This window comes from Vicugna pacos, chromosome 1, assembly GCF_048564905.1.
Source record: "Vicugna pacos chromosome 1, VicPac4, whole genome shotgun sequence".
Taxonomy (NCBI): domain Eukaryota; kingdom Metazoa; phylum Chordata; class Mammalia; order Artiodactyla; family Camelidae; genus Vicugna; species Vicugna pacos.
This window is the reverse complement of record NC_132987.1, coordinates 3,532,033-3,557,430: the sequence shown is the minus strand read 5'-3', so window position 1 is coordinate 3,557,430 and position 25,398 is coordinate 3,532,033. Positions and strand designations below refer to the sequence as shown.

At 38.4% G+C, this 25,398-nt stretch overlaps 1 protein-coding gene across 1 annotated transcript in view; it reads left to right on the top strand.

The window, feature by feature from the left end:
• COL6A5 (collagen type VI alpha 5 chain) overlaps nucleotides 1-25,398 on the top strand; it is a 112,305-nt gene that overhangs the window by 4,354 nt on the left and 82,553 nt on the right. The window contains exons 2-4 of the mRNA XM_072971325.1: nucleotides 14,307-14,405; nucleotides 15,810-16,400; nucleotides 19,646-20,278. Coding sequence (XP_072827426.1) covers nucleotides 14,336-14,405; nucleotides 15,810-16,400; nucleotides 19,646-20,278 — 1,294 coding nt within the window. The 5' untranslated portion in view covers nucleotides 14,307-14,335. The remainder of the gene's footprint in view (nucleotides 1-14,306; nucleotides 14,406-15,809; nucleotides 16,401-19,645; nucleotides 20,279-25,398) is intronic.

Here is a 25,398-nt window from a genome sequence, read left to right as displayed (position 1 = left end):
TAGCAATAAACTACAAAATAGCTGAGAACCATGAACGTGAAATGTACAGGACCAACGTCTGTTGGATCCAAACTTTACTGCCCTCGCCTCACACTCCTACCTCAAACAGCCACCCCACACACACACTCAGAGGCTGCACAGAAAACCCATAGCACCAGTATGGGTCTAATGCAAAAACACTTCCAATAAACAAGGAAATATTTATGTTACATGCAAAACAAAGATGAAGAATTATTTCAGGAAACAGAAGAAAATGACTCCAAACTCTAAGGCATCAGAGAAAACAGGTTTTGTAAAGAAAGAGCTCAAAAAAATGCAAGAGACAGTGAAATGCATGGCCAAGGAAGGCACAGAAGGAGAATAAGACCATTACAAAACCCAAACCCAAACTAGAAACAGCTAGATGTAAGTCAGCCGTGTGGAAAACTGAGTTTGGACTTAGAGCCCACCTGCCTGGGTTCCAATCAGCATTTTGTCAGCTTGGGGAAAAATTTCACAGATCGCAGAGGATGAGGGTAGAGGGAAAAACTGGTGAAAGAGAGTAATAGTGATGGAAAACAACAGAGAAACAGCATGGGACTACGTGGACTTCATGGGAAAAAGAAAAGAGACCAAAAGGAACTGAAATAAATGTAAAACGTATTTGATCTCAAACTATCATTAGTTTCAAGATGTACCATTGATTTCAAAATAGCTTCTGGGGGAAAAAAATGAAAAGGAAAAAGACAAATGAACATAAATACGAAACAGAAACAGACTCATAGACATAGAATACAAACTTGTGGTTGCCAGAGGGGGAGTGGGGTGGGAAGGGACAGACTGGAAGTTCGAAATTTGTAGATACTGACAGGTATATATAGAATAGAAAGACAAGATTATTCTGTATAGCACAGGGAAATACACACAAGATCTTGGGTAGCTCACGGTGAAAAAGAATGTGACAATGAATATATATATGTTCATGTATAACTGAAAAATTGTGCTCTGCACTGGAAATTGACACAACATTGTAAACTGACTATAACTCAATAAAATAAAATTTAAAAAATAAAAAAACAAAATAGCTTTTGGGGAATAAAAAGAAATAATAAATTATTAAATAAACAAGCTACTTACAAGTTTTTAATCAGTTTAAGACTGAATGTGAAAAAATCTTTTAATTGAGGAAGTATGGAATTAGATAAAAACTTTCCTAAAGTAAAAGAACATCTGGCAGGATCAAAAAACCTCATTATATTCCAGAAAATAAAAACAAAAATTACCATGGTGTTATTGAGGACAATGGGTAAACTTCCAGGCAGAAAAATTAAAAATAAATTCGGCTAGCCATATGAATTATCTCCGTAACAACAGATTCCAGAAGGTAATAACTCAGAGGCAAAGAGCTAAGAGGGAAAACAAAAGGAATGAGACCCAAGGATTCTACAGTCACATTCTGTATATGCCTTGTGTTCTATTTCTATTAGCACTGATTTCGATTGCTCTAGGTGGCTAGTTGAAAAAGTATCAGAAAGAGATTCTCAGTTATGTCACACCTCAGTAGATATAACCTAATCTTTTACTAACTCAAAGTGTTTTCAGAGGACCAGCATCCTAATTTAAGGGATTGTTAAAAATGCAGAATCTCAGGGCCCACTCCAGAACGACTGAATCAGACCCTGCATTTAAAACAGATGCTCTACACTGGAATTTGACCCAAAATTGTAAAATGACTATAACTCAATTTAAAAAAGTTAAAAAATTAAAAAGATGCCCAGGTAATTTTTGTGCATATTAAAGGTTGAGAAATACTGTCTTTTTTTTTAACATTATTATTTTAGTTTAGTTTAGTTTTTATTGAAGTGTAGTTGATTTACAATGTTAGTTTCATGTGTACAGCAAAGCAACTCAGTTTCTTTTCCATTATTGGTTGTTACAAGAAATTGAATGTAGTTCCCTGTGCTATGCAGTAGGTCCTTGTTGTTTATCTATTTTTATGTAGTAATGTGTATCTGTTAATATCAAACTCCTAATTTATCCCTCCCCCACCCTTTCCCCTTTGGTAACCATAGTTTGTTTTCTATGTCCCTGAGTCTACTTGTGGTTTATAAATTAAATTTGTATCATTTTTTTAGATCACATATGTGTGATGTCATATGATATTTATCTTTCTCTGTCTGACTTACTTCATTTAATATGATAATCTCTAGGTCCAACCACATGGCTGCAAATGGCATCATTCCATTCTTTTTTATGGCTGAGTAATATTCCACCCCACACCCCTACACCCCCCCCCACACACACCACATCTTCTTTATCCAGTCATCTGTTGATGGATATTTGGGTTGTTTCCATGTCTTGGCTATTGTAAAATAATGCTGCTATGAACATTGGAGTGCATGTATCTTTTTGAATTAGAGTTTTCTCCAGATATATGCCCAGAAATGGGATTGCTGGATCATATGTTGTCTATTTTTAGTTTTTTAAGGAACCCCCATATTGTTTTCCAAAGGGGCTGCACCAATTTAAATTCCCATCAACAGTGTAGGAGGGTTCCTTTCTCTCCACACTCTCTCTAGCATCTGTTGATTGTGGACTGTTTAATAACAGCCATTCCGACTGGTGTGAGGTGATTGAGAAACACTGTCTTAATGAACCACTTACTGAAAGTCATCCAGCCCAGCACTTCCTACCTGGTGTATGTTGTAAGGACGATGGATGTGCTAAGATACTGCTCTCCTTGGCCTGGAGCAGTGGGGTGGAAGGCTTTGGGTTGAGGACCTAAACATTGTCATTTTCTGTGTGTGACCAGTGTGGTAGCCACTCACCATACATGGCTGTTGACCACTTGGAACATGGTGGGTCTGAATTGAGACCCACCATAGGAGTGAAATACACACTAGATTGTGAGAACTCAGCATGAAAAAATAATGTGCAGTATTTCATTACTTATCTTCATATTGATAATATATTAAAATTATATTTTAGATACGTCAGGTTAAGTAAAAGATATTATTTAATTAATTCACCTATTTCTTTGCTAATGTGGTTACTAAAATCTTTTAAATTACTTCCTTGGCTTGCATTCCATTTCTCCTGGACAGAGCTGATCTGCTTGCTTTTGATGGCAGAAAGATCAATCAAAATAAAGAACCCAAGAATATATGTGTACTTCTAGAGTGCATTACTTCTATTTAAACTTAGAAATAAAGTGAAAATACCTGTGGTACTGGGATCACAAAGTGTGAATTCTAATTCTTGCAAGAAAGGATATAGTATAAGAAACCTATAATGGAAAAGAATATATGTATATAAATGTAAAACTGAATTACTGTGCTGTCCACCAGAAATTAACACAACACTGTAAATCAAATGTACTTCAATAAAAAGAAGCCAGTAGGGAAAAGTAGAGGATGATATATAAAATAGGGGTGGCAGAAGTAAGCCAAGACGTATTTTATGACATAAAGTAGAGTTTAAATTCCCCTCTTGAAAATATTCCCAGATCAGATCAAAAAGCTGAATTCAGCCAAATGCTCTCTACTAGGGATATATCTAAAATAAAGAGACTTGATAATTGATATTAATGATATGCCAAGAGAAAACAGGGATTATAATGTTACACCGGATAATACTGAGAGCAAAAAATAATGTATTAAGTGAGGCCTGCTGAATGCTTTTTTAACTTCCTTCCCTTTCTTTTCTCTCTCTCTCTCTTTTTCTGTTTTTGCTTCTTTTTTAAAAAACCAAAGATGGACCTAGAGATTATCATATTAAGTAAGTCAGACAGAAAAGATAAATATCATATCACTTATATGTGGAATCCCCCCGCCCCAAATACAAATTCGATTTGCAAACCAAAAACAGACTTACAGACATAAAAAAGAAACTGGTTACTTAAGGGGAAAGGGTAGGAAGGGATAAATTAGGGGTTGGGGATTAACATACACACTACTATATACAAAGTAGATAAACAACAAGGACCTACTGTACAGCACAGGGAACTATATTCAATTTCTTGTAATAACATATGCATGTACATGTTTAGCTGAATTTGCTGATACCTGAAACTAACATTGTAAGTCAACTACACTTCAGTAAAAATTTTTTTAAACATAAAAAATAAAAACTAATATGTATTGAGTACTAACTACTGCCTAGGTACCAGTAAAGTCTGGAGATGCAACAGTGACCCAAAGCACTGACTGAGCTTCTGATCTAGGGGTGGTGCAAACTGTTATCAAAGGTCACATTGTAAGGATAAACAAATGAAGACTACAGTCCACGATGAAGATATTACTATCACAACCTTAGGAAATAACTAGTGTGGTATAGAGCTATATAAAGCTAAAATGTAGGAAATAAAAGAGAATTGATGAAAATACAGTGTGAAGGAAACACTGATGTACTTACCTTAGTTCTCAAGAGATGAGACAGGCAAGAATAAATAAGGATGATCCAATAGATTATTAATAAATTTTGTATCATCAGGAAAAACATACTTTCTTTTCAAGCATCCACTAATCATTTAAAAAAGTGAGCCTAAATTCAGTCACAAGGGAAATCTCAGTATATTCCAAAAAAGAGCAATATTACCACATTCTCAGATTCCTGAAACCGCAAATGTAATAATGGATTGGGCAAGGAACATCAGTGGATAATAAAACCATTCTGTTGAATGTTGGAGAACATTATAGTCAGATGGTGACATAAATCATTCCACAGATGACTTATTAATTGGAAAGTGGGAAATAAAGGACTTCACAATGAGGAACCTTGTCAGTCACTACGTTTTAACAAAATAGGCTAAAGTGAGGCTTACTCAGGTGGGAAATCTCACATCAGGAGCTTGCCTAAGGCAATACAGCGTCACCTAAGGAGCCTCTTGCTGACATACGTTCACTCCAAGGCAAATCACGCTTCTAGACCTCACTTTCATTTATGGGAAATCTCGAGGTTGAAGACTAAATAAAATGACACAAGGATGAAATAATGAGAACCAGACTGTGATTAGCTTTATACAAAGAAAGGTTTGGACTCCATAAAAAGTCAATGTTATGAAAGAAAATGCAGAGGAATGTCCCAGAATAAAAGAAGTTACAGAGATGTTAGAAGCAAACACAATATGTGAACTTTGACGGATACTGGTTCAAAAATCTCAACTATAAAATGTATTTGGGGGACATTGGAACATTTGAATAAAGAATAATTCTTACCTTAAAAAATGTTTTGAAGCAAAGAGAAAGAAGAGCAGCTTCCAAATCATCCTTAGGAATCCAGGAGAACTGATACAAAACCAAAGATAGTTGACAGGAAGTAAAAGACAGGCATTCCTCAGTTCTGAACAATGATGCGAATTTCCTGAATCGGGCATTAGCAAGTACAGTCCAATAGTACATAAAAGAGAATACAGGATGACTAAGTGGAGTTTGTTCAAGAATAGTAAATATTAAGAACTCTAATCAATTACTAATATTTTGTTAAAGATCAACATATCATTAGATTATAAAAGAAAAAGCATACATGGTAATTGCAGTAGATACTGAAAAGGCATTGGGTAATACTTAGTAGCTGGGGTTTTTTTAGTAGCTGTTCTTGATTTTCTTAAATCTGAGGTTTAAATAAGATGGGATATTTTCTTAACATGGTTAGAAATATATATTACAAACCAACTGCCAGGATATCACACTTAAAGGTGAAACACTTGAAATATTACCAGTAAGTTAGAAACATTGGGACCACCATTATTTAACATTGTTGTCAAAGTTCTGGTCAATGTAATAGTATAAGATAATATAAGAATATAGACATTTTAGAAGGAGGAGCCAAAGTAATCATTATTTCTGTTTCAAATAAGGATATACTAGAAAAGTCTAGATGAGTCAACAAGAAATTTCAGTGAAGTGGCCAGTAAAAATTATTTAGTAAAATGAGTAGAAGAAAAGATTCCATCTACAATAGCCACAAAGAATATAAAACTTCCAGGACTGTGTATATTCATAAATGTGAAGACTGTATCCAGATCACTACCAGACAGACACTTAGGAGGAGAGATGGCTGTGAAGGGTCTTAGGTAGACAGTTCAGAGGAGAAATATAATTCCTAGGCTCACTAGTAACTAGAAATGTGAAGAACCATGTGTAATATGAATTTCTCCCTGCAGTCAGGGTTCCAAAATCTAAAACATGTGTGATGAGATGAGGACATAAGGACTCCCATATGTTCCTGGGGGAAATATAATTTAACGTAACCTTTTTTTGTTGCAATCGTTTAATATCGATCATAATTTTAGATAGACATTCCCTTTGATGCAGAATTTCCACCCCTAATAAGTCATCCTATAAAAATACTTCTCCCACTGTGCTGGGAGGTTTATTGCAACATTGTTTAGAACTGTGAAAAAATTGGAAACAATCTAAATATCCATCTATAGAGAATTGGTTGAATAAATTAGGATACATTAATATAATGAAGAACTATGCAAGTGGTCAGTGATAATTATTAAGGACTTTCAAATAAGGAAATAAGTAAGGAAACAGATTAACAGCTAATATGAATATTAATAAGGTATGGATGAAGTAGATACATTTAGGAAGAATAATTGCACCAACAATTGTTTTTAAAATTTAAAAACGAATACCAGGCAGAATGATAGAGATTATAGCATAATACTAAACTTGTAAAATTATTTAGTGTAGTGTTGGTAGCCTGCCACCAAACATAGCTCTTTTTGCGGGGAGCGGGTAGTTAATTAGTTTTATTTATGTATTTAAATGAAAGTGCTGGGTATTGAACCCAGCATGCTGAGCATGCGCTCTACCACTAGGTTTACCCTCCCCCACCCATAGTTCTATTGAAACACAGCCTCACAGGGCCAACTTATCTACTAGGTACTAGAAGGCAGAGTGAATGGGGCCCGTAGGACTTTTAGAAGCCATGAAATGCCTTAATTTCTTTAAAAGCCAGAAGGAAAAAAAATATCAAACTTTTAGGGTCAAAAATATTCAATATTCTTCTCACATCAGGAAAAAATGCAATGTTAGGGCCCACACAAGTCTATTTTTTTTCCACAAAAGTCTATTAAATTTTGCCTAAAACAAAAAAGTAATTCAAGTATCTAAAACTATTTAAAGGTGATTTTTAATTTGTTTTGTTATGATGGGAGGGGTCTCTAAGTGGGAGGACCACAGAAGTCCTAACACAGTCCTGCAACCATGTTCATATATCTGCTTCTCCTTCTGTGGCTGAACGAGAACAAGAGTTTGCAAGAACAGAACTGAATACTTGTGTTGGACACAAATCCTAAAATACTTCCTATCTGGTTCTTCACAGGGAAAGTTTGCTGATCCTTGGCTTAGTGTATTTGCGCTCATGATGTTAAAAAAAAAAAGTTTATGAACTGGATTTTACATTTATTTACTTACTTCCACTTTGCCCATGAGTTTTATAGGGAAAATGTTCTATTTTTGAATTCTTCGTATTTCATGACCGTTTGTTAAAGAGGGGATGTCAACGGTCAGTTAAAAATTTTAAGAGAAGGAAAATCACCAAATAACCAGTATTTACATTAAACTACCTTCATGCGAGACATGACAAGGACCATAGACAGAATGAAGAGAAAAGGAAGTTTTAAGGAAAAAAAGATCTCCAAATAGTATGCTCTTCACCAGACATCAGTTGCAAAGAAGCATCTGTAACACAGTGGCTTCAGGAATAATCCAGCCAGAGAGAGTGCCAAGACAATTGTTCCTGAACTCTAATGCCTGTTGTTTATAACTCTGCTACTCGAGTTTTAAGAAAACAACAATCATTTACAAGTTTGGCATACAATTTCAGATTTATTCTTGGATTCCTCAGATTTGTGCTATGTTGGGGCTATATTTTAGCTCAGGCTAAACTATCTTAGTTTTAAGATTGAGACTCTTGGCATTCAACCATCATAAATTATGACTTATTCTTCCAGACGTTTTCCTATGCATAAGTATGTCCAAACTGGTACGAGCTTTATCTCTAGGGATGGGAATGTGTATCAGCTGTTTTACCAACATGGAGATGTGGTGGAAGTGGTCCAGGCAGCCAGGAAGAAGCAGATCGTTACTGACATTGATTAGAATTGCTAGCTCATTGGGATGATAAAAAGCAGGTCAACTGTGTTTTATTATTGTTTTTAAAGTCTCCACATACCCCTTTATGCCTACCTTTGGTCCAGACTGCTCCCACCACCCTGCCCTTGGCACACCACTCTTAATGATCACATAATTTATCATCCAAACTGGGCACATCAACTGTATTGATTGTCACAAGTGGCAAGATTTCATTCCTTTTTATGGCCGAGTAATATGCCATTGTATATATACCCCATGTCTTCTTTATCTAGTCATCTGTTGTGAAATCTTAGATTGCTTGCATATCTTGGCTATTGTAAAGAATGCTGCAATGAGCATGGGGGTGCATATTTCTTTTGAATTAGTGCTTTGTTTTCCTCAGAAAAATAGCCAGAAGTGGATTTGATGGATTGTATGGTAGTTCTATTTTTAATTTTTTGAGAAAACGTCATACTGTTTTCCACAGTGGCGGCACCAGTTTACATTCCCACCAACAGTGCACGAAGGTTCCCCTTTCTCCACATCCTTGGCAACACTTGTTATGTATTGTCTTTTTGATAATAGCCATTCTGACAGATGTGAGGTGCTATCTCATTGTAGCTTTGATTTGCATTTCCCTGTCAAAAGATGTTGATCATCTTTTCGTCTGTCTGTTGGCCATCTCTCTGTGTTCTTTGGAAAATGTCTATTCAGTTCCTGTGTCAATTTTTTGATTGTATATTTTTTGATATTGAGTTGTATGTGTTCTTTTGAATATTTTGAATATATTTGAAAATAATATTTTGAATATTAACCCCTTATCAGATACGTGGTTTACAAATATCTTCTCCCATACTGTGCTGCCTTTAATTTTAATTTAATTTTTAAATTTTTATAGTTTCCTTCACTGTGCAAAAGATTTTTAGCTTTATGTAGTCCCATTTGTTTATTTTTGCTTTTGTTGGCCTTGCTTGAGGAGACATATCCAAAAAATATTGCTAAGACTATGTCAAACTGTGAACTGCCTATGTTTTCTGCTAAGGAGTCTTTTGGTTTCAGGTCTTACCATTTAAGTCTTTAACCCATTTTGGGCTCATTTTTGTATATGGTATGAGAAAGTAGTCCAGTTTAAATCTTTTGTGTGTAGCTGTCCAGTTTTCCCAGTATCAGCTATTGAAGAGGCTGTCTTTTCCCCATTGTATGTTCTTGCTTCCTTTGTCATCAATTAATCGACCATGTTAGTGTGGGTTCATTTCTGGGCTCTGTCTTTTCCATTGATCCATGTGTCTGTTTTTGTGCCAATACCATACTGTTTTGATGACTGTAACTTCTAGTGTAGTGTGAAATCAAGGAGGGTGATACCGATAGCTTTGTTCTTTCTCAAGACTGTTCTGGTTATTTGAGGTCTTTTGCATTTTCATACAAATTTTGGAATTTACTTTATTTCTGGGAAAAATGTCATTGCTTATTTTGATATGGATTGCACAGAATCTGTAGATTGCCTTGCCGGGTATGGTCATTTTAACAGTATTCTTCTAATCCTTTTGCACAGTATATCTTTGCATCTGTTTTTGTCATCTTCAGTTTCTTTCATCAATGTCTTACAGTTTTCCAAATACATACTTGGTTAGACTTATTCCTAGGTGTTTAATTCTTTTTCATGCAATTGTAAATGGCATTGTTTTCTTAATTTCTCTTTCTGATAGTTTGTTGTTAGTGTATGGAAACACAGCAGATGTCTGTATATTAAGTTTGTACCTGCAAGTTTACTGAATCCATGATTAGTTCTAATAGTTTTGGGGGAGCATCTTTAGGATTTTCCATATATTGTATCATGTCATCTGCAAACAGTTACAGTTTTAACTGCTTTTTTCTAATTTGGATTCCTTCATTTCTTTTTTCTTGTCCAATTGCTGTGTCTAGGATTTCCAATACTATGTTGAATAAAAGTGATGAGAATGAGCATTCTTCTCTTGTCCCTGATTTTAGAGGAAATGCTTTCAGCTTTTCGCCGTTAAGTGTGATGTTAGCATATGTGGACTTACCATATATGGCCTTTATTATGTTGAGATGTGTTTCCCTCTATACTCACTTTCTGAAGAGTTTTTTTTTTTATCATAAATGAATGTTGAATTTTGTCAAAAGCTTTTTCTGCATGCATTGAGATGATCATATGGGGTTTTTTCTTCAATTTGTTAATGTGCTATATCACATCTGATTTGTGATATTGAAAAATCCTTGCATCCTGGGACAAATCCCACTTGATCACGGAGTATGATTCTTCTAATGTATTGTTAGATTTGGTTTGCTGATATTTTGTTGAGGATTTTTGCATCTATGTTCATTAGTCATATTGGTCTGTAATTTTCTTTTTTTGTGGTGCCCTTGTCTGGTTTTGGTATCAGGATGATGCCAGCCTCACAGAATGAGTTCAAAAGTATTCCTTACTCTTCAATTTTTGGTAATGTTTTGAGAAGGATAGGTGTTCACTCTTACCTAATTGTTTGGTAGAATTCACCTGTGAAGATGTCTGATTCTGATTGTTTGTTTGTTTGTTGAGAGTTTTTTTTTTAAATAACTTATTCAATTTCATTACTGGTAATCAGTCTGTTCACATTTTCTATTTCTTCCTAATTCAGTCTTGGGAGATTGTATGTTTCTAGGAATTCATCCATTTCTTCTAGGTTGTCCATTTTATTGGCATAGGGTTGTTTGTAGTAGTCTCTTATGATCGTTTCTGTTTCTCGGTTGTCAGTTGTAAGTTCTCTTTCATTTATGATTTTATGGATTTGGGCTCTCTTTTCTTTTTCTTAATGAGTTTGTCTAAAGGTTTATCAGTTTTGTTTATTTTTTCAAAGAACCAGCGCTTGGTTTCATTGATTTTTTTCTGTTATTTTCAGTCTCCTTTTCATTTATTTCTTCTCAGATCTCATTTTTATTTCCTTTACTAACACTGGCTTTTGTTAGCTCTTGTCTTTCTAGTTATTTTAGGCATAAGGCTAGCTTGTTTATTTGAGATTATTCTTGTTTGCTAAAGCAGGCTTATATCACTGTAAGCTTCCCTCTTAGAACCACTTTTGCTGCGTCCCATAGATTTTGGATCATGTGTTTCAATTTTTATTTTTCTCCAGGTGTTTTTGATTCACTGCTTTATTTCTTTGATTTACTCATTGGCTGTTTAGTAGTATATTGTTTAGCCTCCTCTTGTTTGTGTTTTTTGTAGTACTTTCCTTGTAGTTGATTTTTAAAATTTTTTTTATGAATTTGGGTTTTATGGATTTGGGATTTTTTGGGGGGGGGGAGGAGATAATTAGGTTTATTTATTTATTTAATTGGAGGTACTGGGGATTGAACCTTGGACATATGCATGCTAAGCACGTGCTCTACCCCTGAGCTCTACCCTCCCCCTCCTTGTAGTTGATTTCTAATCTCACACCATTTTGGTCAGAAAAGTTGCTTGATATGACTTCTTTCTTCTTCTTTTGCTCTCTTTCCTTGTGGTTTGATGACTATCCTTAGTGTTATGTTTGGATTCCTTTCGCTGTCTTGTATGTTTATATCCATTATAGATTTGGGTTTATGGTTACCATGAGCTGTGTGTGTGTGTGTGTGTGTGTGGTTATTTTAAGTTGATAATCTCTTAAGTTCGAACACACTCTGACCACCCTGCCTTTGTACTCCCCTCACCACACATTTAATGTTTTGACATCATATTTTACATCTTTTTGTTTTGTGTACCCCTAACCTACTTATTGTGGATATAGATGGTTTTATTACTGTGTCTTTTCACTTTCCTACTAGCTTTATAAGTAGTGATCCATTACCTTTACTGTATATTTGCCTTTACCAATAAGATTTTTCCCTTAGCAATTTTTGTCTTTCTAGTTGTGGTATTTTATTTTCTACTTCGAGATGTTCCTTTAACACTTCTTGTAAAACTGGTTTAGTGGTGCTGAACTGTTTCAGCTTTTGCTTATCTGTAAAACTCTGGATCTCTCATTCAAATCTGAATTATACCCTTGCCAGGTAGAGGGTTCTTGGTTGTGGATTTTTTTTCTTTCATTCCTTTAAATATATTGTGCCACTCCCTTGTGGCTTATATAGTTTCTGCTAAAAGTCAGCTAATAGACTTAATCGTAGTTCCCTTGCACGTCTAATTGCTTTTTCTGCTTTTAATATTCTCTCTTTATCTTTAATTTAATTTTAATTATAATGTGTGTATGTGTGTGTGTGTATCTCTTTGGGTTCATCTTATTTGAGACTCTCTGTGCTTCCTGGACCTGGCTGTCCTTTTCCTTTCCCAGGTTAGGGAATTTTTCAGCTATTACTACTTCAAATAAGTTATCTACCCCTTTCTGTCTCTCTTTTCCTTTGGAACTGCTATGGTGCAAACATTAGTATGTCTGATGTTGTCCCAGAAGTCTCTTAAACTAGCCTCATTTAAAAAAAAATTTTTTTTTCTATTTGACAGGTGATTTTTACCACTGTGCCTCCCAGTTTGCTGATCTGTTCCTTTGTATCATCAAATATACTGTTGAGTATAATTTAAAACAAAAAATGGACGATAACAAGTGTTGGGAAGAATGTGGAGAAATTGGAACCTTTATACCCTACCAGTGGGAATGTAAAATGATGGAGCCACTTGAGAAAACAATTTGGCAATTTCTCAAAGTGTTAAGCATAAAGTTACCATAAGACCAAAAATTCTACTCCTAGGTGTCTACCCAAGAGCAATGAAAACATATACCCACACAAAAATTTGTACATGGATGTTCATAGAAACATTATTCATAATAGCTAAAAAAAGTAGAAACAACCCAAATATTCACCAACTGATGAACAGATTTGTTAAATGTATATTCATACAGTGGAATATTACTCAGGCATGAAAGGAATGAAGTACTGATACATGTCACAACAAGGATAAATCTTGAAAACATTATGTTAAATGAAAGAATCCAAACACAAAAGATCACATAATATATGGTTCCACTATATTAATGTCTAGAATGGGTAAATCCATAAATAAGAAAGCAGATCAATGGTTTCTGGGAACTCTGGGAAGGGGAGAATTGGGAGTAACAGCTCATGGGTATGGAGTTTCTTTGGGGGTCATGAAAATGTTTTGGTATTAGTGAGAATGGCTGCAAATCCTGTTAATCTACTAAAACACATTGAACTATCTACTTTAAAGATTAAATTTTATACAGTGTGAATTATGTCCCGATAATTAAGTTAATGAATAAGTGAGATATAGGGTGTATTAGAATGTAATGTGTATAGATTTGAAACTCATTGCTGATGTGATTTAGCCACCAACTTCTGGGGAGCCTCAATTTCCTCCTTGGAAAAATAAGAGTTTAATCTAAATGATCTATAGGATGTCTTTCAAATCTAGTTTCCAACGATTCTCTCAATCTTCCTGTATGATTAGCAATTTCAAAAGAAATCCTGGAAAGGTCAACTCTAGAATAAAATTTGGCACCTTTGGTGTCTCGTTGAAGGCATCACTATTTTTGAGTATTGGTCATTTTATCTACTTCCCTATTAATAATGGACAACTTTGACTTGGTGGAATTTCTGTAAGATTGTAATTTCCCATGAAGATTTCTGATTGATTGTGAGCTCATGGGGAGAAATGCTGAAGTTAAAAGTAATTTGTAAAACTGAGTATAACCACCAGCAAGAGAACAGTTTTCACAAGGGTTTAATGAAGAAAGAAATATGAGTAGCTGTTGGATTTTTGAGCCAAGTTGGGAACATATACAATAATTATAGTTGACACAAACATAGAGGGTAAAGAATAGTGACTGTGTAAGTTCTGCGAGTTCACAGATTTTGTGTAGTGCTCACAGCACAATGGTTAAGAGCTTATGGCTCTGCCGTCGCCTTGTCTGGGTTAGGGTGCTGGGTCCACCACTTACCAAGCCACTCTGTGCCTGTTTCCTCATCTGTCACATGGCTGCAGTAGTTGTACCTCCCTGTAGGACTGTTGCAAGGATTAAATAAGCTAATATGTATAAAGCACTGAGAAAGTATCTGAGCCATGGTAAGGACTCAACAAACATTAGCATTATCTGTTTTCAACAAATATTCAAATGCTTGATGAATGTTTTATGAACACCTGGCACCACTTTGACAAATACTTGTTTACAGTGTATTGTGCTGGAACATGACTTTCCTAGTAGTTTTTTCTTATTATACAGTGAAATTTTTCATGGTGTAAATAACATTTTTTTACAGAGTAAAAGCAAGAGAACTTCACTAACAAGATGAAGACCCTGCTAATTATATTTGTCCTAATAAACCTTTGGACTGAAACACTGACAGATCAGAGCCCAGGTACCAGTATATTTTATGATTGCTATTACTTAGGAAAATACATATTTTTATGTCTCAACAAATCTTTATTTTAATACATAGAGAGAAAGAAGATTTATTTACTTTAGTAAATTATTTATTTACTAAAAAGTCAAGGTAGACAACATTTCTTCATAGTTGGAGGTACACAATATCAAGCAAACTTAAGCTCTTAAAGATAACAGAAAGCGATGGGCAAAAGTCATGAATTGTGCTACACCTGGCTAGAAAAACTTTAAATATTCATTGATTTGCTTAAGTTCCAATGTTCCATTCCTCTGTGCATAGAGTCAACCCATTTGTTTTGTAGGTCAGTTTGTGGGTTGGCCTTAATAAATGGAAGAAAAGGGAAAATAAAGGAACCCCACAGAGCAAAGTCTATATACATCTGGAATATGAAAGCTAGGGTTTTCTACTCTTCTGTAATTACTAAAAACATCATTCAAAAAGTGTTTTTAGCTCTGCGCTCTGTGACCCTTGGATTCCCTGATGAATTTCAGGGTCACTTTGAAAGAAATGTCCTGCTTGGTTAGACATGCACCAGCAGGTCTCTCACTGGGAGTGTGGAGGTGGCAGATCATGACTGCTGAAGTCAGCGTGGTTGGCGCCTCCCCTTGTCCAGACCCTCTTTATCAGGCTGGCACACCTCCCCCAGCCCCAGCTGCTGGGAGGATCACCTGCCACAGCTCAGGCTGAACCCCACTTTCTCAGGGGAATTGCTCTTGGCTTTTCCAGATCCACCTTAGCCTGGAGGATATGCCCGTAATCCTCTGCTCCTTCCCTCCAGTTCTTGGGGAAGGTCTGTGGCCAATGACGGACTAATAGACGAGGGCAAAAAACTGTCCCTCTTGCCCCAGAGGGGGACACCTTGCTGGAATGGATGCTCCAGAGTCCCCTTGGATCCAGCCACATCCTGCTTTGCTTCACACTTGCTCCTCTTTCTGTGCTTCCCCACGGAAAGCCCTATGCCCACGTCCCCATCTCAGATCTCTGTCTGCTCCAAACGAAGATAGCTGCTTACTCCATGCTGTTTCAAAAGTTAGTCCACAGACCACTTGGGGCCTTTCCAGTATCACATCATTTATTCTTTTAGAACAGTGTCAAATTGTTTTGGGTTCCACAACCCAAAAAGAAAAAGAAATGTCGGTTGACCCTGGCATCCAGTTGAGAAAAAAAAAAATCTATCGCTAACTTTACAGAGGGCCCTCTTGTTTGACATTTTAGCATAAACAAGGACGGTTTCTTCTGTGAGACCTCCAGAAGACACTTTCCTTGGGATTCTGAGTGAACCTTAACTCTAGGACATAGTCTCAAAGGAGTACTGGTGAGAAAACATCAAGGCTGAACCATCACCCTATTGGGGGTTGTTGTCTCTTATTTTAATAGGGCCAGGCCCTGAGTACGCCGACGTGGTGTTCCTGGTGGACAGCTCCGACCACCTGGGAGTGAAGTCCTTCCCATTCCTGAAGACGTTCATCAGCAAGATGGTCAGCAGCCTCCCCATAGAGGCGGACAAGTACCGCGTGGGGCTGGCCCAGTACAGCGACGAGCTCTACGCCGAGTTCCAGCTCAGCGCCTTCAGGAGCCGGGGCCCCATGCTCAACCACCTCAGGAAGAACTTCGGGTTCCTGGGCGGCTCCCCGCGCCTGGGAAACGCCCTCCGGGAGGCGCACAGGACCTACTTCTCAAACGGAAGGGACAGGAAGCAGTTTCCCCCGATCCTGGTGGTCCTGGCTTCGGCCGAGTCCGAGGATGCCGTGGAAGAGGCCGCCGAGGCCCTGCGCAAAGACGGGGTGCGGATCGTCTCCGTGGGGACGCAGAGTGTGTCCGAGGAGACCCTGAAGGCCATGGCCACGGCCCAGTTCCACTACCGCCTCCGCACGGTCCGAGACCTCAGCCAGTTTTCCCAGAACATGACGCAGATCCTCAAGGAAGCGACTCAGTACACGGAGGGAGCAGCCCACGCTGAAAGCGCAGGTGAGGCAGCCCTTGGTTGAAGAGGCGCCCCGTCCCCAGGGGACGGGCTGCACCCTCCTCTCTCGCAGACCCCGTTCTGGTTTCCGTGATTGGACATAAGGAAGTACTGGCGGTGTCCGCACCGGGACCCTACTCTCACCCCTTCTGCACTTTCCTCCGACACAGGAATCCTCTTGTGCTCCCCAGCCTTCCTGCAGCTGCATCACTCCTGCCATCATTTCAATCATTGTGTAAACCTCAGCCCTACTCTTCCGAGGCTTTCGGCTCAGAGTCCTTTCTTCTGTCTCCCAGTTCCTTGCGCACTTCCCAGGCTGTAAGATTACCGGGTTCTGTGTTGGTTCCAGCCCCACATGGCCCTGTTGCACCACGAGGGCGGAACTGGTAACTTCCATTCCTCTCCGTGTTCTTTGGGTCTGCGCCGTGCCTGGCACTGAGCCGGTGCTCTGTTTCTTAATGAGTGAATCAGTGAGAGTCCTGTGGATAAAGAGTAAGATCCTTGTCTGTTCTCTTTCCCTCGTAGTGCTGGGCACGGTGTGAGGCACACAGTAAATACTCAACAAATGCTTGTCAATATATAGGGACACTGGGTGGGAACCAACGCCTTAGACAGAGACCGGGCAGAGAAGGGGGCGCTGCGCGCTGTAAGCGCTGCAACGCGGCAGCCCTGCAGGTGCGCGCGCCATTGGCTCATCCTCTCCTGCACTGCTTCTCAGTTTGTGTGTGTGTGTGTGTGTGTGTGTGTGTGTGTGTTTTCCTTAAGGTAAAAATCTCTTTCATGAATGTCACCATCTGCTAAAGAAGTTCAGCCCATTCTGCCTCCTAGCTGTGCCCCCCCCCTTTTGAACAGTAAAGTGATTTTATTCTAGTAGCTGTAATTACAGTGCTTGTTTGTCGAAATGAAATCTGAAAACAGGTATACAAGGCAGTTGATTACTACTCATGTATTCAAAGCAGTAGGAGGTCCCACAACACCAAATAAAGCAGCTCTGAGGTTTCCCCCAATTTGAAGTTGAACTCCAGCTTCTTCAGTGTTTAGCAAAATACAAAAGAAAAAAGTAGAAGTTGTCATTTTCTTTTTTTCTTTTTTTATTGAGTTATAGTCAGCTTGCAATCTTGTGTCAATTTCTGGTGCACAGCACAATGCTTCAGTCATACCTGAATATACATAAATTCATTTTCATATTCTTTTTCACCATGAACTACTACAAGATATTGAATATAGTTCCCTGTGCTATACAGTATAAACTTGCTTATCTATTTTATATATACCAGTCAGTATCTGCAAATCTCGAACTACCACTTTATCCCTTTCCACCCCTCTCCCCCAGCAACCACAAGTCTGTATTCTATGTCTGTGAGTCTGTTTCTGTTTTATATATAAGTTAATTTGTCTTTTTTTTATATTCTAGGTATGAGTGATACCTTACTGTATTTTTCTTTATCTTTCTGGCTTACTTTGCTTAGAATGACATTCTCCAGGAACATCCATGTTGCTGCAAATGGCATTATTTTATTCTTTTTTATGGCTGAGTAGTATTCCATCATATAAATATACCACAGCTTCTTTATCCAGTCGTCTGTCGATGGACATTTAGGTTGTTCCCATGTCTTGGCTATTGTAAATAGTGCTGCTATGAACATTGGGGTGCAGGTGTCTTTTTGAATTAGGGTTCCCTCTGGGTATATGAGGTAATCACTTTTGATGGCAGATTCTGTGCTTATGTTTTTCACAGCTAAGACATACATGCTCTGGGCTTCTTGCTTGTTCCTATGTCTTGCTGGCCTTTCTGCCAGAGTTCATCTTCCTTTTTTTTTTGTTTTCAGTAATTTTTTTTATTGAGTTATAGTCAATTTACAATGTTGTATCAATTTCCAGTGTAGAGCACAATTTTTCAGTTATACATGAACATACATATATTTATTGTCACTTTTTTTTCGCTATGAGCTACCTACCACAAGATCTTGTATATATTTCCCTGTGCTGTACAGTATAATCTTGTTTATCTATTCTACACATGCCTGTCAGTATCTACAAATTTTGAACTCCCAGTCTGTCCCTTCCCACCCTCCGCCCCCTTGGCAACCACAAGTTTGTATTCTATGTCTATGAGTCTGTTTCTGTTTTGTATTTTATGTTCTGTTTTTGTTTTTGTTTTTGTTTTTGTTTTTGTTTTTGTTTTTTTTGATTACACATATGAGCAATCTCATATGGTATTTTTCTTTCTCTTTCTGGCTTACTTCACTTAGAATGACATTCTCCAGGGACATCCATGTTGCTGCAAATGGTGTTATGTTGTCATTTTTTATGGCTGAATAGTATCCTCTTCCTTTTGAACCACATGTAACTGAATCTTTTTCTTCATTCACATCTCAACCCAAATGTAATCCTTTCAGAGAGACCCTCCCTGACTTATTTATGTCTCAGATAAGCTAGTCCTCACCCACATCCATAGCATAGGGCAGCTCAATTGGGTCACCTGTTTTATTTCCTTGCTAGCATTTATTGTGGTCTGAAGGGGTATAATCTATTCATCTGTCCTGCTTCTAGAATGTAAGCTCCCTGAGGTCAGAGATTTTTCTACTAATTCATGCCTGCATCCGAACACTTGAAAGTGGTGGTGGTTCATACTGGTGGTGGTGGACTTAGAGGTCTTGGTGGTGGTTGGTAGAGGTGGTGGTAGTGATAGTGTTGGAGATGAAGGTGGTGGTATTGCTGGAGGTGAGGGTGGTGGTGGCAGAGGTGATGGTTGGTGGTGGTGGTAGTGATTGTTGCTGGTAGTGATAGTAGAGGTGGCAGTAGTGGTGATGGTGTTGGTGATTGTGAAGACCATGGTGGTGGTGATGGTGGTCAAGTTGGAGGAGATGGTGCTGTTGGTAATGGGGGTCATACTGGTGTTGATGATCACGAAGACCATGGTGGTGGTGATGGAGGTGAAGGTGATGGTGGTGGTGGTAGTGATGGTTATATTGGTGGTGGTGGTCATGAAGTCCATGGTGATGGGATGTGGTAAGAAAATTAGTAAGAAGCATTCTTCAGTTAGAGGAAAGAGCATTGCAAAGCCTCTGGAGTCAATGATCAATGTAAATTTGTTCAGACTTTTTATCTTTCTTTCAGTTAAAAAAAATTGCTAACTGCATCTGTCACGACTACTTCTATTTTCACGGATGCCTGTTGACAATCTGCAAAGTGCGTTTCTCACCGTGGGCCAGGGGTTTGTGCTAATCCTCATGCTTTCTCTCCACAGTTCCCTCTCCCAGGATGTGTCAGAAAGATTCCCTTGCTGACCTCATGTTCCTGGTAGATGAGTCTCTTGAGACCAGAGAAGATCTCCAGAACCTGCAGAGCTTCCTGAGGCACATCTCCTCCTCCATGGATGTGAAAGAAAACTGCCTGCGGCTTGGCCTGATGAGTTACAGTGACAGAGCCCAGACGATTTCTCTTCTGAAATCAAGCACAACCCAATTGGAATTTCAGAAGCAAATCGAGAAGCTGTCTCTGCGGGCTGGAAAATCCAACGCAGGGGTTGCCCTTGAGAAGCTGAGGGCAGAAGGCTTCTCAGCCTCAAATGGTAGCAGGAGGGCACAGGGAGTGCCTCAGATTGCAGTCCTGGTCACTCACAGACCATCCGATGACCAGGTGCGCGAGGCCGCCCTGACTCTCCGACTGGAGGACACAACTGTGTTTGCCACGGGCATCCAAGGAGCTAACAAGACCCAATTAGAAGAAATAGTGTCTTACCCTCCGGGACAGATGCTCTCCATGCTGAAGTCCTACGCAGACTTGGAAACTTACAGTAAGAACTTCCTGAAAAAGCTCCAGAATGAAATATGGTCCCAAATTTCAACTACTTCTGAACAAGTGGAACTTGATAAAACTGGTATGTTTAAAAAAATACTTTTCTTATTATAAAAGTAATCTGAATAGTTGCCTAGACCCAGTGCAGGAGCAAGGGCTGACTGTAATTGGATTAGGGATTATGGAAGTGTTCTAAGACCAGATTTTGTTTGATGGTTGCACAGTTTCATAAATTTCCTAAAAATTATTGAATGGTTGCAATGAATGAATTTTTTAAGCATGCAAGTCATACCTCAATAAAATGTAAAAAAAAAACCATGTTAATTATAAAATAGTTTCATGGTGCTGATGAACATAAAGAAGAAAATAAAATTGCCTGTCATCCTAGCTGTCAGATAAAGCCATTCTTAACATTTATTTCTCTTATCTTTTATTCTCTTCTCTCTTGACACTCATACACACACACACACACACACACACACACACACACATTTTTTTAAAAAGGATGTAACATTGTGAATATCAGTGCTGTTGAACGGAATTTTCTGCAGTGCTGAAAGTGTTCCTTCTCTTCACTGTCCAGTAAGGCAGCCAAGTATGGTTATTGAGCACCTGAAATGTGGGTAATATAACTGAAGAAATGAGTTTTAAATATAATTTAATTTTAATTTCTCTTTATTAGAATAGCCACAGGCTGGTGGTTGTCATATTGGACAGTGCAGGAAGGCACTGTTAGGTACCTTGTATCAGTCACAATTATAGCTGAGTGTGACTAACAAAAGAAAAAAAAATAACAATGATTTAAACAGGATGAAACCTATTTTTTTTTCTGTTTCACACATAAGTCCTAAGGTAGGTTTAAAAAGCTGGGTGATACACCACAGTGTCAGGGACCCTGTCTCTTTCTAAGTTGTTGTATTTTTTTTTGCCTCTGATCTCAGCATCATAATCCAGGATAACTGCTCCTGGCATTACATTCACATCCAGCAACAAGAACAATGGAAGAGAAGGAAAAGGGCAGGTTTCCACCTCCTTTTCTTCAAGGACACTCCTAGGAATTGCATACACCACCTTTGCTGACATCCCATTGGCCAGAACGTAGTCACGTGTCACACCTCATTGTGAAAATGACGGCTAGAAAGTGTAGTGTTTATCTGGGGCAGCCAAGTTCCTAGGCAAATACTGGGGACTAATTGGTATAGAAGGGGAGAATGGATGTTGGGGATAACCAGTACTATATGCCTTCCTCACTCTTCTATGAACCTTATAGAATGAACTTTTGTCTAATTCCTTAAACATTCTTTTGCAACATTTTTTAAAGGTTGGAAATAATATTCCATCTTGTGGATATGACATAATTTGTTTAACGTCTCCTAAATTGTTGGCTGTAGAAACCATTGTCAATGTTTTGCTCTTACAGAAGCCTTGTAGGGATTATCATTGTATTTATATCTTTATCCTCAACCATGATTTTTTCTCACTTCTTAATCTTTTAAAATTATTTTCCTCCATCATTCAAAGGGAGGATATCCTATTTGAGATGCTCTGTGAATCTGCTGTGGTTTTGCTGAGCTCTTCTTAAAGATGTTCAGAGATACTTGCCTAAAAAGACTTGATGTGGCTTTGAATTTATCTAATTTCTGAGATATCTGTTGCCTTCACACATTTCCCTGCAGATAAAATGCTGCCCAACAATTGGGACTCGAATTTGGCAGCATTCACATGGCAGAGAATTATAATCCTCCAATGATATGAAAGTGTTTTTTTTTTTTTTAATGGAGGTACTGGGAATTGAACCCAAAACCTTGTGCGTGCTAAGCACACACTCTACTACTGAGCTCTATACCTACCCTGCTAAGGGTTAATTTTAAATTCAGATTAGTCAGTTGAAGGTTTAAGGGCGCACCCTGGGCCAGCCCTGAATTTCCTCTGGCACATAAACATTGCAAGGCAGCAGCAAGAAACCAGGCCCCTCTTACTTCCTGAGTGATATACAGGAGTCGCCTTGGTCTACTACAAACTTTTAGAGCATAGGAGAGATGTATAGTGTGATCTGTCTCAGAGAGTTTGCAGTCATGTGACAAAAAGCTATTATTGTTATAGAATTTCTAAATGGGAAGATACAGGACCGAGGCTAGGGCAAGGGCCATCCAAGGGGATGGCTATCTTTCAGAAGATCTTAGTAAGTGACTTCTTGTTAATTCACACATTGGTACCTGAGTTCGATTGAGTTCCTCAGAAATAGATGGTAGATAAGGAGTCATGTGAAATCGATGGATTAGAAATATACGCAGGAAAAACTGGGGGTGGGTAGGGAAGTGAGGATTTGGGAACATGAGGGCAGGACAATAAGGAAACTCTCAGGGAGGGTCAGCTCCACAGAACCAGTCTAGAGACAGCACGGGTGAAACCTTAGAGTCGTCAAGGGGCAACATAACCAGAGAATTTCTATTCCAGCATACTTGAGGGAATATAAATTTCCAGACACTTCTGGCTCAAGGACCAAGCAGAAGAGTTTCAACAGCTGGAAAGCAGCCCACGTACCAGCAGACACAGGTCCTAGCTGTTGGAATGAGAGCACGGAAACTGGTATACACAAAATAGTAAAGAACTTGAGAGGTTACGGGCAGGGCACCCAAAGCGTCTACTGTGAACTTGTCAGAGTTTGCTGTGGAGCTTGTGAGCAATTCAGTGGCCCAACCCAACGACTCTAGTCTCTGTGGGTAGGGCTTAGGCACTTGCATTTTAGAAAGCTCCCCAATGAACTCGCACTAGGAATACTGGAGAACCACTACTGTAGTGAATTTGCCATGGTCTAGAGTTGGGTGGCCAGCTGTGCAGTTTTAGAGTAGTCAGGCAGAGAGAACTCATCAATATTGACAGTCCCTGAGGTACCCACCACATCTGGCACTAGCAGGCATTCCATTTATTAACTAGAACTTTAATCAGTCCAGGGAAGACTCACATTAACCAAACCGAGGGACTGATGTATAACAAAATGATGGCAATTACCTTTGTAATGGAACTTTTGGTGCTCAGGGGCCTGGACATTCATGTCCTCTGAGAAATATAGTCTCTCCCTGTAGGCATGTAGACCAGTGAGCAGCTAAATTGTCATCCAAAGACTGCTGGATGTTGTAGAATCAGAGCAAGGGAGTTAGTTTTGTGACTGAAATGTCTAGCGATATTTAATCAGGGGAATGTAATTTAATATCAGATATATAGATCTGCATCTCTGCCTCTCTCTTGACGTAACTGTGCAGGTGAGGTCGTGGGCCAGGGGACACATTTTTCTTCAGCACTGTCCAGTTGAACTTTTTTGATGGAAATATTCTATAATTATACCATCCAGAATGTTAGGCACTGGCCACACAGGACTGTTAAGCACCTTGAAATGTGGCTATGACAACTGAAGAGCTTTCTTTTAAATTGTATTTAATTTTAAGCTGCTTGATTTCACATTTTAATAGCAGTGTGTGACTAGTGGCTAGTGTATTGGACCAGCCCGGCTCCAGGTGGGGTTGGATGGGTGTTGCCATGGTTACCCGCTAGGACTCGGGGGTTTTTCTCTCCTTCATTGCTGACCACCATTCTTCCTTCTGAAGAATACCTAATTCTTCTTTATTAGGTGTATAAATCCGTTCATTCTGGCTGCTGTTAAGTTTTGCTGGCCTGGGATCAACCCAGTCTTTTGCAGATCACTGCTTATCTCTGCCCTAATACTTTACATGTTGATTTCATAGTTTAATGCTCAGGTTTACACGTATTTCCAAAATTTCTTATTTCTTAAGGACCAACTCACTGTAGCCTACAGGAGTGTCAGTAGCTATAAATCCCCCCCACCCAAAAGCTATCCAGAAAGAAAATAGTTTTGAAGTGACTAAATTGTCCTGTATTTTAAAGATCCTTCAAAATGCAGAATAGATAAACAAGATTATACTGTATAGCACAGGGAAATATATACAAGATCTTACGGTAGCTCACAGAGAAAAAAATGTGACAATGAATTACATATATGTTTATGCATAACTGAGAAATTGTGCTCCACACTGAAATTTGACACAACATTGTAAAATGATTATAAATCAATAAAAAAATGTTAAAAAAAAATAAACATCCTTCCACATCCTCAACCTTTTGTGCACATAACCTAAGTTTTCAAGGCGTGCTGTTTTCTTCTACCCAGTTTCACCGAGGACTTGATAGAGTTGTAAGCAGCCTATTAGGAATGTTAAAGCACTTTCTCACAGAATCTGCTCAGCACAGGAAGGAACACTGAGAGCTTTTTTATTCAACATTTTTTTGTTGAAATCCTGGGATGTACCAGGCCTACTAGGTGGAAGAGGAAAACTAAGTCAAGTCTGCCCTTGTGGAGCTGACATTCTGTGGCCCATGAACAAATGAATAGGGTATTTCAGAAGGTAATGGGCACCATAAGGAAAACAGATGGGGAGACGAGAGAGACCGTGATTGCTGTGCTTTAGCTGGAAGGGAAGAGAAGGACTTTTTACTGCCATTTGTGTTGGCACATCATTGAGATGAGAATGAATCAGCCATGTGAATATTTGGGGGGTAGAGTATTCCAGGAAAGGGGAGGGCATGTGCAAAAGCCCTGGGGCACGTTTAAAGCAGAGAGAGGAGCCCATGTAGTTGGAACACGGTGAGTAAGATGAAGAACAGCTGGAAACAGGGTCCGAGAGAGAAGCAGGGGGAAAGACCAGGCTGACTTTTCATGTTTAAATTCTAAATGCAGTAATCAATCATTTAAGTCAAAGAGTAATATGGTCTAGTTCTTGTTTTTTTTTTATAATTTTGTTATTGAAGTGTAGTTGATTTACAATTGTTTCAGGTGTACAGCAAAGCGATTCAGTTATACATATACATATATATATATTCAGACTCTTTTTCATTATAGGTTATTACAAGATATTGAGTATAGTTCCCTGTGCTGTACAGTAGGACCTTGGTGTTTATTTTATATATAGTAGTTTGTAACTGCTAATCCCAAACTCCTTATTTATCCCTCTCCTCCCTTCCCCTTTGGTAACCATAGTTTTTTTCTATGTCTGTGAATCTATTTTTGGTTTGTAAATAAGGTTTGTATTTTTTTTCTTTTTTAGATTCCACATATAAGTGGTATCATATTTGTCTTTCTCTGTCTGACTCAGTTCACTTAGTATGATAATCTCTAGGTCCATCCAT